We start from the raw sequence: 15231 nt of genomic DNA, 5'->3' as shown, positions 1-15231 counted from the left end.
AAATATTATATCGAATTTTTCAGAAAACTAAAATTCGAACTTTAAGAAAATATTCTTTTAAATACCAGTAGTACATCAATCAATATAATGTCAATTTAAATTTATAAATCATCATTATTTTGAAAATTCCAAAATTTCAATTCAAAACACCTCTTTAAACGTAAAATTTTCAAATTAGAAAGAGTTTCAATATTCGAACTATGCAAGCCACTCAAATCATTTTCACTCTTTATTCGCGTACTATCTACGCTAATAAAGATAGGCAATCTTGGTTCTTTCTGTGATTCTTTTGCATCTCCACGTGAATCTCATGCGTTTCAAAATGCCTTGTCATTCTATTCTTAAATCCCAGACTGATTGATTTTCTTCATGTCTAGAACATATTTCATTCGTTTTCATTTAACTCCTGGGCCGGAGACCCGTTCATCAGTAATTGGGCCATTTGTAATTTGGGCCGGCTAGCGTGCCTCATTCCAGTAAAAAAACACTAATTATTTGAAAAACATTAAGCATGTTAAGAAAAAGGTTTAATCAAGATAATGTACCCCGGGCTTAAACAAAAATCAGTGACTCATATTATTTACAAAATATTCATAGTAGCATAGTAAGGACTCTCAGATAAGCAGTGAGCAAGCTATTTCAAGAATCTTTAATATGTTCGAGACTTATATTTAGTAGGATAAAATCTTCCATTGCTGATTTTCACCATGCACCCATTCCCACAGGCCGATGATAGTACCATCATCAACGCGACCATCACTGCTGTAAAATGCATCTACGTTCAGGCGAGTGTTATTGACTATCCTCATTGCTCTGTAACCATCACCTAAGTCCGCGCTCAGAGTCCAAAGAACAGACTTGTCAAGTGGCTCAGGAACATAGGAAATAAGCTGCACCTGTGGAAGATAATTTTAGCTGCATATTAGTAAATGTAGACGATGTAGAGAAACTAAAATCAAAAGACTATACCCGACAAGAAGAAAACAGGATATAAGGATCATTTATTATACAGGTCTAGACTGAGATTGTGGTAAACACTGAACTTCATAGCCAAAGCTGTAAAAAACCCTCGGATATTATTGTGATTTCATAAGGTGTATATAATACCATCTTGAGAGCTGCTAACAAGCACAGTTGAATATTCAACACCGGTAAAGCTATTCACAATTTTGAGGAAAAAATGGTGCTACCAAAAAGAATAGCAGTGGAACTAACGTTTAATGCAGGGGGATCCATTTTATATCAGACAACTGAAAATCGGTATCAGCAATAAGAACCAATAAAGCACATATCGATTTTCCAGAGTGAATCAAATTTGTTATTTGTAATTAGCTATTTAGCTGTGATGATGTGCAGCAACAGATAATTGAGTATACAGAAACTGAATTTCTTTAACCCCAATCAGTTTCAGCATCGGTAGAAAAATATATAATTGACCTATTGAAGCTCTGTTAGAACCAGTAACTTAGTATAACTTAGCCGGAAGAGATTTTTCTACGAGGCAAAGTCAGAACTTGTATAACACAGGGGGAGCAAGACAGAGAGGAAAAGCGATCAACTCATGGTTACTTCTATTAGACATGAATATCCAACATTTCATCATGTACATATTTCACAGAAGAAATATATTAAATCAATAGTATAAACATACCGGATGAGTGGCTCCGACAGAATGCTTCATAGCCTGACCAGTAGCTTTATTAACAAGTGAAAAGCTAGGGAAGCCATATTGATCTTTAACCTCTGTGCTATATTTCTCATCTTTCACCCAGTGCTGTAATCACAAACACCACAATGATAATATAATTTTAAAGTTTCAAACACCCTTAATTATCATATGATTTAGACTTCATAACTTTAATATTTTAAATACCATGAACAATACAAAAAAATCTCAAACTATAAAATTACTATGAAAGTCTGACAATCTGTTTTTCAAATATATATAAAACAAATATTGGCTGCTCAATTCTGTTGCTTCACCTCTCACATCAGCTTATTTTTTCTAATCAGGTTAGTAGATAAGAATAAATTACAAAGACTTTAAATAAGTCTAAGTGTCTTTTTTACTAATTAAGTCTAGGTCAAATTATATTAAGGGACATGAATATTAGTTAAAACTTAAACCTTACCTGTTATATCTATATTATTAGACTTGTATATAAAGTGGCAAATTAATCAACAAACTCAAGGCCCTAATTATATATATAGGCTAATATAACAAACTATACTACTATACTACTATAGGCCTTTTTGGTATTCACTCAATTTTTCAGAATGATTACAGAATATATTAGGATACAAGGAAATACCTGAAACAGGTCGGATGGGTCAGCCCGTGCAAGAATGACCTTACCATGACGGACAGCAAGTGAGAAATTTGTATCAGCCTTTGTGCAAACCCTAACAGATGGCATCCGGCTCAAACAACCCCAAATCTGACGTGTATGATCATAAATTGAAGTAGGCACAGACTGATGTGGTACAATCTTCCATCGTTGATTATCACCTTTCAACCACTCCCACAGCCCAATGATAGTCCCATCATGAATGCGTCCTTTACTGTTCTTAAATGCATCTACACTGAGGCGAGTGTTACTGGCCATCCTTATTGCACTATAACCATCACCCAAGTCCGCGCTGAGGGTCCAAAGGACAGATTCATCAAGTATGCCTGGAACATAAGGGATAAGCTGCACCTGTAAAAGATATTATGCTGCATATAAGCAATTGAAGAGCATCCAGAAACATAAATCATATAGTTTCAGCAGAAAACAAAGAAAAAAAACAAGGATCACAAAGTATACAGGTCTAGACTGATGACCGCTTAACTTCATAGCAGAAACTCATAAAAACACGGATATATTTGTGAGTTCCTAATGTATTCATATATCATTTTCTGGACATCCACGAAGCAAACACAAATAAATATTCGGCATCGTTAAAGTACGCTACTAATTCACAATTTAAGGACAACATATAAATGACTATATGTTTCCTTTCATCTAAGTAATGAGCACTGACCACTAACCACAAATTATAACTACTAATAATAGTCACATATTAAATTTTAGCTCTCTATGAAATGCGACATCGAAATTTATCTCTGTTATTGGACATGAAAAACAATTACTCCGTATATAAATTCCACACTACAGAAAGAAACAAATCAATAGAACATATATAAAAAGATAAGCATACTGGATGACAGGCTTCAACTGAATGCTTCATTCCCTGAAGAGTAGCTTTGTTAACCAGTGCAAAGCTAGGAAAGCCATGTTTATCTTTAAACTCTGTGCTATATTTCTCATCTTTCACCCAGTGCTAGAATCACAAATACCGCGGAAATTATCAGTATATTAAAAAAAAATTACAGAGCAAAATTTTCTAAAACAGTAAGGTATAAAAATTGTAAAGAGCTATTTATCAGTGTCATCATTTGTTAGAATCCAATATATCAACTGAATCAATGGTTCCATAACAGCTTCAAAGTGTGTGTTATTGAAGTGCAAGTGCAAGTGTGTGTGTGTGTGTTGTGTGTGTGGGGGGGGGGGGGGGGGGGGTGAGTGGGAGGGAGAGAGTATAATTTTTTTAATAAATATGAAAAGTATGAGATTTAATTTTATAGCTTTTTATTTAAGTAAAGATAGGAATCAAACAATACATATTAATTATTTTAATATTCAAAGATGTTTAAGATATACTTCAAATGTATACAATTTTGATGTTGCTTATAATTCATAGATATTCACAATACAAATCACCATGAACAAAAAAAATAGCTTAAAACTAAAATCATTTATTTTAAATTTCAACACTGCGTGGTTGCATATTAAAATATAGCAAAAAAAATCTTGGCCCAATTTTGAACCTTTAAATTAAGTTATTTCTTTCATTAAAACTTCTACATATAACTATTCAATTTACGTCTAAAAAAAAAAATATATATATATATATATATATATATATATATATATATATATATATATAGTGTATATATTTAGTTAATAATTTGATCTATCATATAGAGTTGTTAAACATGTCACTAGAATAAGCATATAAGCAACAAATTCAGGTTCCTTTTTATATAGAGTATAAGGATAATATAACAAACTATCGTACTATATTTCTCATGCTGGTTTTTACTGGCAAAAACAAATAATAAAATATAATTTAATCGGAGGAAGCACCGCGAGGGGAGGGTGAAATGAACCAACATTGGGGAGTGAAAATAGAACATGAAACCGTAAGCTCCCAAGCAGTGGAAGGAGCCCGAGGCTCAGACCTTGTGCCTATTAAAGAATGAGCCAGGGACTCAGGGGCAGTCCTACATTAAGGGAACCACTGGAGCCACAGCGAAAGCGAGTGTTCATAGGGCAATTGTCACTGCTTATGGACCCGAATTTGGATGATCTATCCATCTTAATTGCCTTACTAAAAATTGAACCAGTGTAAGAAGGTTCAGTGAAGTATAGTATAGTGTGACTTATAGTCCTAGTAGAACAAAAATATAGAAACTCTAGTACTCTACTATGCTAGTTCGTCCAGAAGACTAGTCTGATAGCAGTTGGTAGTATTAGTAGTAGTACAAATTACTTAAATTCGCAAAACATAAGAAGGGCCTATACTTTCTATTAGTAAAATGCATTTAATGAGAATAGGATTTAAGTCGATGAGCTAACTAATTTTGGGAAAACATACTAGGAAACAGGAAAATACCTGTGACGGGTCAGACGGGTCAGCCTGGGCAAGAATGACCTTACCATGACGAATAGCAAGGGAACAATTAGTCTCAGCCTTTGTGTAAACCCTAACAGATGGCATCCGTCCCAAATAATCCCAAACGTGAAGTGTCTGATTATCAATTGTAGAAGGCTCATACTGATGTGGTATGATCTTCCATTGTTGATTTTCACCTTGCAGCCACTCCCACAGGCCAATAATTGTACCATCCTGAACGCGTCCATCACTATTGAGAAATGCATCTATATTGAGGCGAATGTTATTGACCATCCTCATTGCTCTATAACCATCACCTGAGTCCGCACCAAGAGTCCAAAGGACGGATTCATCAAGTACGTCAGGAACATAAGGGATGAGCTGCACCTGTAGAGGATAATTTACTGTATATTAGCAATGAGAAAACAGAGATCAAATAGATTCCGCCATAACAAAAAACAAGGATAATCATTATTTATACAGATCCGGACCGAGTAAGACTGGTAAAAGCTGAACTTCAGAGCAGGGACCCTCTAAACACAGCCATATTTGTAATTTCCTAATGTATTTACTGTATTACCATCTTTGCTGCGAAGCAAGCACAAATTAATATTCAACATTGTTATAGTAAGCTTCTAATCCACAATTTGAGGACAAAATGGCAAGAATCGCAGTGTAATCAAAATTATGTGCGGGGAGATTTGTACAATATCGGGCAGAAACTAAGATCAGTACCGGCAATTAAAAAATAAAGCAGACTGAACCTAAAAAAATAGAGAGAGGCACTCAGGTCATGGCTACTCCTAAACCAATTTTAAGCATCAGGCTCTATCAATGGAGTTGGACCTAAGACTAGAGGAATAGGAGGGACAGAGATAGCTTCGAAAACCAGTGAGAGAATTAGTGAAATCGCCCAAAAAAGCAAAAAGCTTGTTCCATCATTCTGTTAGGCCTTATATTTCCTTCCATCATTCTGTTAGGCCTTATATATCCGTAGGAAACTGGCAAAGTGTTTGACGATTTATCACATGAAGAAAACATGTAAATGATTTCATATTAGCTTTTAATTATCTAACAGAGTCCTGACCAAACAAGCCACAAATTATAGCTACCACCAATTTGTGACTATCTTTTATATCGTGTTTTACGGAACATCATGGAAAGCTAACTATCTCTATAAATTGAGACATTCAAACTTATCTCTAGTATTGGACATGAAATTCCATCACTCCATTGTTGAAATATTCCAAGCAAATAGATTAGATTTATGAATTGAAAATGAATCATAGATACACATACCGGATGAGTGGCTTCAACAGAATACTTTATAGCCTGACCACTAGCTTTATTTACCAGAGCAAAGCTAGAGAATCCCTCTTCATCTTTAACCGTCGTGCCATGTCTCTCATCTTTCACCCATTGCTATATTTACAAACACCGCATATATATAATAATTAACAATTAGAAATTACACAAAGAAACAATCAGGAAATAACGACGACTCAAACTGTTACGTTAAAAATGTACCCCTATTCATTAAAGCTCATATATTCATCTTCGTCCTCAGGCCAATAAATTTCTAAAACTACTCAAATTTATTTACAAGCACAACTAATACAATATAAAATGAAAATACAAGTGCCCATAATTCATCAAAAAACAAAATCAATGTTACGAAACATGGCATTACCTGAAACGGATCAGACGGGTCAACCTGGGCAAGAATGACTTTGCCATCACGGATAGTAAGGGAGAAACTAGGCTCAGCCTTTGTATAAATCCTAAAAGATGGCATGCAGCTCAAATAATCCAAACACTGAAGAGTCTGATCATGAGGTGAAGAATATGGCTCGGTTTCGGGACGGGCATTGGGCTGCGTAGGAGCATTGTTGTTCTGGTGAGGGTGATCTACTTGATCGTAAACAAGCATTGTAGATTAAATTTTCCGGCAGCTGAAAGGAGATATTGAGATGTCTGGTACGTGTGTGTAAATATATTAGTACTAGGATATTACATGCAGAGGTAAAGACAAAGACAGATGTAAGATTAGAATCTCAATGAAGAGAGACCATTGATATGCTGTCCTTCCGGTCCATTCCATTTAATAAGATTTGTTTGCAGGCATTTCAAGAAACATACTTGTAAATAGATTTCTTTTATAATTTCTTGTTTATATAAAAAATATAAAGTTTAGTGTGTATACAAGTTTATGTAAAAAAAAATAATAATATATATAAAGAAATCTCAAATCACTACAGAATAAAAAATTTAATCTTTTTGTATCTACTTATTTATCTCAGAATTTTCTTCAGCATGGTTGGACACTTGGATCTGGAAATGTATGGTGAGAACATTTTCAAGCTACAAGGGTAGAAATACTATTAAACATACCAATTACATTTTTACCCATATAACTTATTTATATCTGCAAGAATCGAATAAAAACTCCTCAATTAAAGATATATTATATATTAAGTGGATGAATTTTGATGAAGAGGCTACTGGCACTCTGAGGATCATCACAAGTTTAGCAGGAGATCAAGCACTAGGGGAACAAAAATGCAAAACCAGATTAACTTGATGCCATCAATAAAAAATATACCGAAACACTTGCTATGTGGACTTCATGCATTTCATGTTGATATAGTGGTATAAAATCTGGTTTCTAATTTGGGTGTGTGTGTGTGTGTGTGGGGGGGGGGATTATGAAGGAAATGCTATGTGCTAAGGAAACCTTTTCCTCACTTGATAGCAAAAATTTGCAAAGACAAAACAGTAACATGGAGTCAAACCAACCTTTATTGTGCTTCGCTCATACGTAATCATGGAGTCCTATGTAGAACATATAGCAACATAGGAGAGCATCAGTTATCAACTTTGATCTAATCATCCCAAAATGAATATCCTCTTTCCCTCACAACTTTTTTAGTTTCAGGTTGTCGGCGAAAATCTACATTCCGTTCAACCTTCTCTGAGGGAGCTTTTGCATCCTTTGTTGTCTGACTACGACTTACCTGATCATGTTTTGACTCAACTGCGGGCTTGTCTGCATTTTGTTTACCAGCTATCCAAGTTTGAAGCATCTCATCTATCTTTGGCTCTGGCACTAAATGTTTTTCCTTCATCTCTTGATAATATTTGTATGATTCCTCCAACATTCCATTTAAAAACAGCCCATGGATTAGAACAATATATGAACTGCGATCAGGATCAAGTCCATAATCACTCATCTGATTCCACAGCTTGTAGACATTGTCAAGTTGGCGCCAACGGCAAAACTTTCTGATTAACATTATAAAAGTGTCATGACCGGGACGGCACCCTTCCTTGTTCATGTTTTCTAAGAGCTCAAACACATCTTCAGCTGTCCTTAAATTGCGAAAGAAAGCATGGTAAGTTCGAATGGTAGGTGCAAGGCCCCTTTGTAACATCTCATCAAAAACCTCCCGCGCTTCATCTAATTTACGGGCTTTGCATAGAGGCATAATAAGTGAGTTATAAGTAATAACATTTGGAGCAATACCTTCTTCTTCCATTGTTTTCAATAGATTGCAAGCTTCCTTCACAAGCTTGCCTTTTGCAAGAGCGTGAATGACAGCATTGTAAACTTTTCTATCTGGAACAATTTCCAGCGCTTTCATCTGGTTAAAGAGCCTGAGAACATCATTGAGTCTACCAACTTTCGAATAGCATGACATCATGCTAGCATAAGATACAACGTCTTTAAAAATCTTTCTCTCATGCATCTCCCACCAAATTCTCTTTGCTTCCTTTGAATTCCCCATAATGTTACACCATCCATTAAGAATTATATTAAAACTCTTGGTATTGAGCCGAAAAACATCTTTGTTGCAAAAGAGCAAGTGTTCAGCATCTTTGACATTCTTATACCGACACAGAGCAGATAAAAGATTTTGGAATTCCTCCATTCCTATCTCAAATTTAAACCGCTTATGAGCATAAAAAGTATTAATAGCTTTTCCAACATCATGCACAGCACAATACCTTCTAATCAATATCAACAACGTATGTGGAGTCACTAGAGAGGGTCCAGTTCTCCCACCTTTCATCTCCTCAATCAACCCCCAAGCTGTATCGAATCTTCTCATTTTCCCTAAAATAGAAATCATAGAATGGTACGCACGTAGAGAATGTGCATAACCTGACTGCCTACCAGCCCACATAAAGAAAGTATACGCCACTTCCCAATCATTACGTACACGAGAAAGAACCTCCACAACCAAATCCGTCGAAACAACCACACTACACTGCTCAAGCTTATACTTCACAACCGAACAACTGCTTCGTGGGGCTAACAAAACATCCATAATAACACCTACATTCCTATTAAAATCCTCATCCTTCAAGCCCAACTGCCCACCCTTGCTTTCATCATAATCCTCATCATCCTCACTCCTATTTTCATCATTGCCGCTAACCCCATTATCACACTTCTCTAGAGCATAACCATCTTGATTTCTTTCAGTAACGGACGAAAATTGAGAAACCAAAATCGGAAAACTAGTCGATTTCAAAATACGGACAGAAGCCCTCAACTCAGATTCACTAACCATATAACAACAATGGGACAATAACCTAATAGGCTTTATAACACTATTTGCTGAACTAAGGTGGTTACCAGATGCAACAGAGAGTAAACATAGGGCAAATTTTCTTCTAACACTCCACATTATCAAGATTCGACTTCAAACAGCAAATACTACTAAGAAGATCACAGATTTCGAGCTTAATCAATCAAGGGCTGGCTACATGTAAGTATATAACTTCTGACCACGAAGTGTTTGATAAAATGACTGATTGAAACTTAACGATATTTTATATTTATAAGCATATTACCAATGACAAGCTGACTGGTATAACTCAATCAGTCACTTATATTACGGCTAACAACCTTGTCAAGTCTACTTCGGAAATCGAGAGTTTTGAAGAAAATGATAGACAGAAGAAAGCAGCTTACTCAGTTGTCACTTGTCAGTCCATGTTTCGTATAAGTCATATTTGTCAAAAAAAAAAAAAAAAAAAGTCGAGACCGGGCGCTTTTTGTTTTTAAACCTTTTCTCCGATTTGAAATCTAGAAATTTAACAAATTATACACCCGTTACAAATATATGAGATAAACGGACGATAAATTACAAAACTATCACCCTCATTATCACACTTCATCATTGAAATTGATTATTATACTCTCTTTTTTCTCTTGTAATAGTGTAAGAATTTGGTAGATTTTAATAGTCCTAAAACAAACGAATAGTATACATCCATTAAAAATATTATCATATTTTTTCCAGATAAAGAAATAGTATGTAAAGGATTAAATACGTCTGCTCTAACCACTTGTATTTAAACAAGTAAAGTTACACACATCTTTGTATTTTGCAAGGGGGGGAAAAGAAATGAAAATTTATATTACATTAAAATATTTGCATTCGTACATTCCAATGTCTTGAGATGACAAGTAACTTCATATAATAAAAAAAAAAAATAGAAACAGACAAAGTACATGAATAAATTTCTTTCTAATCTCTCCCTCAAAAATCTTAAAGCTGGCAATTGCTAGCTAATAATGTAATGAAAATAAATAGAATAATGATTTGTCATTATTTTCTATTGATTAACAAACAAAAATTGATTTCCTCTTTCAGTATAAACTAGGACCACGGAATATTACTGGCAGATCTTCAGAGTGTTATTGCAGTGGCTAGCTGCTCTCCTGATCTGCAAATGTACTCGGACCACTCTCATTTACTATGCGAATAATATAATCATCAGGAGGAAACAACCTCGATTGCACTGCCTAGTGGCCATGCAGCCTCAACTTGAGAATTCCGGTATTCAACTTTTTTCACCAATGTAATTTCTTGCCATGGATCAAGGGCTGATTTAAAAGGTGCAGGGTTAGCTGGTTACAATTATGGTCTAATAGGATGTCATTGTGAAGGAAATTAAATTGAGTAGAAGCTTACCAAACCCATCAACCAGCAATGTGAACTGATAAACAAGGTCCATACATAAGTATGGTAGATTATCTGCCTCTACTCGAGGGTATATAGACTTGGCTTCCTCTAGGTTTGTTTGACATGCACGCTTGGCAGCATCTTCAAAATCCACTGGACGAACTTTAGCAACAGGCTTCTTTGGATCGACAAAACCAGCCTGTAAAGAAATACATGTAATATGATCAAACACACTTTTGCAACCATAATGAATTTATAATTGCGAGGAGTTGTCTTCAGCATTAAAACAAGAATATTAGTTATACCTCAGCAGCCCTGTCAAAGAAAAATGATGCAACAAATAGATTTTTCTGTCCATCACCGCCTCCACCATTCCATACCCCACCAAATGTGCATTTCATGTGGGTGCATGTTGACTCGTTTACCTTCAGAGCCTTTGTAGCTACTTCCCTGCATTTTTGCAAGCTCGAACCAGAAGGAGAATGTGCTGCTTTATATACCGTCCCTCCATATTTATAAGATCCTAAACCAGCATGAAAAAGAATGTGACAATGTGTCTATGACTAAATATAAATCATTGGATCCTCAAGTTTGTAGCACTTCCACATTTAAGAGGCACTCTTAGTTTTGCTACAAGGCTTTTGGTCCCTAATAGACAAGCTTTAAATTACATGAAAAAGGTGTTCATGTTTCTTCTTGAACCCAGGTAAAGGTGGTTAATGCTCATCCAGTCTCATGTGCATTATAAAACACTTAACAAATAATGAGTTCATAAGACTTCAATTTTGCATAAGAGTATAAGCCAAAGAAATTACCATACTACTTTTCAAGAGAGAACATTAACTTTAATGGAAACTATGAATTCAAACATACCTGAAAAGTCAGGTACAATGCATGGGCTTCCAGAGTCGCCAGTAATTTGCAAAATCTCAGCTCTAGCTGCCAATAACCCATAGCGCAAGTAACTGTAGACAAAATTCGGGAACCATACCAAGGGAAGTATTCTTAGAATTTCGTAGAAGGCAGCTGAAAATATAGTTCATGCATTTTTGATATTCAAACTAATGACTTGAAAAATAGTATATAGTGTAAACTAGACTTTAAAGAAATAACCATCCACGATAAAAAAAACACTACATTAACAAAAATACAAGGTCTATATATCATAGAAGAAGAGATGAACCTGTGAACATAAAGGTAGTATTTGGTTCCCTTGAGATACATTTCCTTCACATAAGAGTCTTGCCCTTCTGTTACTTTTGGAGCCTTGGCAGCATCATTTTCTGAAATGGCATACGCCATTTGTACAGATCCACCACCAAGATCAACTACTCCAACAGTATCTGCATATGTTTTCCCTAAACGCCCTAGTAAATAGTTTATAGTGACCTACACAATAAAATAAGAACTCTTAATAATCATATAATATATGCACGGACTAAAAAAGCAGACAAGAAACATTACAAGGATTTAAAGAGTAGCCTCCTAACTTTTTAAACCATTATACACAATTATTAAATGTACTAACAACTATCAGAAATATCAAAAAAAAAAAAACTCGGCGTTAAAGATAAAAAGAAACTTAAGTTACATCCCCGACCTTTGGCTTCATATAGCATGTTGCTAACATGAGTAATTCCGAAGACTCAAGCCATTATTTACACTAAACTTTCCTCCAATTTCCCATACATGCTATGTTTAGTTCAGACCAATCGATCATATTCTAGCAAAGGAATTATCATTTTCCCTTTTTATATTAGATAAACTTGACAAATATGCATAGCTTATCATTCAATAGCCCAAATTTTAAAATTAAGCAAACATACCCACTGATAAGCACCCTCCTGAGTTCCGTCAAGAACAGTCACTGAATCAGACTTTGATTTGAGCTTACTGTTATACTGGAGGTAATCTCTAACCTTTAACAGAAGAATATAAGCAATAATAAGCATGAAGCCAGGGCTATAGAACGTCATAGAGTACGATATCAGAACCACTTAATACAAAATATAGATAACAGACTTACTGATTGCAAAATTCTGTCTGATGCATCACCTTCTAATTGCCTAAGACCTGCAGTTGCCTGAGTGACGATTGGAAAACATATTAGATTGACAAAGTTGTATCAAGCAACAAGTAGTAATCAGATACTAGTACACATGATTACTATTAAGTATTGCCATACACATTACTCACCCCGACTCTGACAACAGTCTTGGGACGAATCTCTTGTGGAACCACAGCCTCAGCTTTCTCAAGAAGGGGCTGTAAAGAATTTGCTGCGGCCTTAGGATCCTTTGCAAATGCACTCAAACCTGGTTTCAACTACAGGAAAGGTAAAATGAGGTAAACCAAAGAATAAGACAGTGAGCAATAATATGATAACTAAATGATCATCCAAATAACAAAAATATCTTCAGAGCTTTTGTTTAAAGCGAGAGAGATAGAAAGAGTCCTAAGCAAGGAAACAATATATTATAAATAATCTGAGAAATTAGGATTCCATCGTAGACAGAGAATTCTTGATACATTTATCATTTCCACAATGGATATAAATCTTTATTAAAAAAAATATTTAGGTCCCTCCCGTTGAACTTAAACTAAAAATTTTGAAACGCTAGAGGACCCAAAATGTGGAATCTTTTGTTCAGGGACCTGGACAATAAAACCGAAATAATTCAGAGACTTATCAATTAACTTTTCCTTTTTTGTAATGCATACCAACCACAACTAAAATCGAAAATTTTGTATCTGGAAAAATTAAAGTGGATATCACATTGTAACATATTAATGTTGTGTTTGGTTGGCATGATTGAATTTGGAAGGAAAGGAATGAGATATACTCTATATTATGGGCAAAAGATTAAAAATCCCCTTTCCAATTCATAAAACCTAAACTAGAGGTGAAAACCCCAAATTGCGAAAAAAATGCTCCATTCTCTATCTTACCCATTTTCTTCTCAATCCCATCATAAAAACACTGCGCTCACTCATTATTTTTCCAAATCTTCTCTCCTACCTCTATTGTTTTCCTTTATTTCACTCCTTATATTCCACTCCACTCCATTCTCCCCAACCAAACACATAAGTACTAGCATAGTTACACATTATATACCCAATTACAAAAATTCAAAATCTCAAGTGTATCACATAATAACTAAGCTAATTACTCAATTCCAGTATATTAAAGCAAAATATATATCCATCCACATACTGATACACATCAAACGCTCAATTTATACCAAATTCCATTTTATCAATTGTCTTAGAATGCATTTAGCAATTAAACTTTGTCATAAACATATTCAACTCTATCTATCATTCAATGAGATCAAGCATCTTACCTGTTCAAAAAGCTCGAGATCATTTCCAATAGGCACCAGATCCAAATTCCTATCAAAACAAAAAACATGAACTCTACTCCCCGAACTACCGGCATCAAAAATAACCGCAAACTTCTTATCACTCCCGCCACCTCCAGACGCAAATTTCCGATGCGAAAGCACCGAATCGTCAATCGTATCCGACCGAGTGGTCATAACAAACAAAACAAACGAGATTAACAAAAGCGGCACCGCAATCACGAGAATAATGCTCCGGTACCGGTGAATCTGATCGGAGAAGGAGTCGGACTGGCGATTCCGCTGCTTCATCGTCCGGTCGGATTGTTGATCGGCGGGGAATTGGAACTGGACTTCAAGAAGCTCGGCGGCCGACGGCGATCGGTACCTGATTTTTCCGTTGCCGGTGGCGGTAGGTATCTGTGTGTCTTGTACGGACTCCAGCGCTTCGAATTTGTGAAATTGTTAGATTTGGTTTGGTTTTGTGTTGAGCTCGAATGTGTGTGCTTGAGTTTGTGATTTGAATGGAATGAATGTGATCTGAGAGGTGTGTGTTTGTGTGTGTCAATTTCAGTAAGGAAGTGATACAGAGAGAGAGAGAGATCTAGAGAGATATCTCTAGAGAGAGATGGAGGGAAGAGCCAAGAGGTGTGTTGAAAGATGAATCGAGCGGTTGGTTTGTTGATGTATGAATGAAAATACTCTTACGTAATTTTAACGAATTTTAGTCGATCCGAACAACTGATTTAACTCCGATCCGAGATTATTTTATTTTATATAGTGAGTTGAATTCGATAATGCCCAGTTAATTTTTCGATCAAATTCACGAAATATTTTATTTAATTGTCCAACTTTGAATTTCAATTATTAAATTGATCGACTGAATTTCATATATATCATGTAGTTATAAAAATATTTAAAACATATGTTTACTATAAAGTATATATAATTTTATTTTAAAATATAATTTTCAGTATTTTAATATAATAAAATAATCATCCCTGATTTTTGGTCAAAAAATATCATTTGATAATTGAAAGTCAAAAATAAACAACTAAAAACAGACCGAAAATATATATTTGAATTCGACTTCTTGATAAAATCAGTTTTTTTCTTTTTTTTAATTAAAATCAATTTTGTCTAAAGGTTAATAATAAAATAATCAAAATCGATCGTCAAGAATTTGGTATGATTAA

The 15231-nt window shown here is 35.0% G+C and overlaps 2 protein-coding genes across 3 annotated transcripts; both read right to left on the bottom strand.

Moving 5' to 3' along the window:
• Positions 1-526: 526 nt before the first annotated feature.
• LOC108224539 (ricin B-like lectin R40G2) lies at positions 527-9553 on the bottom strand. 2 transcript variants are annotated; one of them, XM_017399188.2, is made up of 8 exons: positions 7516-7655; positions 6410-6693; positions 6019-6141; positions 4720-5106; positions 3202-3324; positions 2313-2699; positions 1652-1774; positions 527-896 (listed from the first exon to the last, which is right to left on the bottom strand). In XM_017399188.2, the coding sequence occupies exons 2-8, from the start codon at positions 6647-6649 to the stop codon at positions 672-674; spliced, it is 1608 nt and encodes a 535-aa protein (XP_017254677.1). In that variant the 5' UTR covers positions 6650-6693; positions 7516-7655; the 3' UTR covers positions 527-671. The 2 variants fall into 2 exon arrangements, 1 of the variants encoding a protein (XP_017254677.1); XR_010284399.1 differs by lacking the exons at positions 527-896; positions 1652-1774; positions 2313-2699; ... (1 more) ...; positions 4720-5106; positions 6019-6141 and having other exon boundaries at positions 6554-6693; positions 7516-9553.
• Positions 9554-10125: 572 nt separating this feature from the next.
• On the bottom strand, positions 10126-14729 carry LOC108193037 (apyrase 2). The gene is made up of 9 exons (XM_017359603.2): positions 14039-14729; positions 12891-13019; positions 12721-12777; positions 12521-12613; positions 11878-12083; positions 11568-11659; positions 11000-11217; positions 10704-10893; positions 10126-10615 (listed from the first exon to the last, which is right to left on the bottom strand). Exons 1-9 carry the CDS (start codon positions 14345-14347, stop codon positions 10506-10508), a joined length of 1404 nt encoding a protein of 467 aa, XP_017215092.1. The 5' UTR covers positions 14348-14729; the 3' UTR covers positions 10126-10505.
• Positions 14730-15231: the final 502 nt, after the last annotated feature.

Source organism: Daucus carota, chromosome 6 (genome assembly GCF_001625215.2).
Source record: "Daucus carota subsp. sativus chromosome 6, DH1 v3.0, whole genome shotgun sequence".
Classification (NCBI taxonomy): Eukaryota; Viridiplantae; Streptophyta; class Magnoliopsida; order Apiales; family Apiaceae; genus Daucus; species Daucus carota.
The sequence above is the reverse complement of the archived record's forward strand: the minus strand, read 5'-3'. Positions and strand labels throughout refer to the sequence as shown.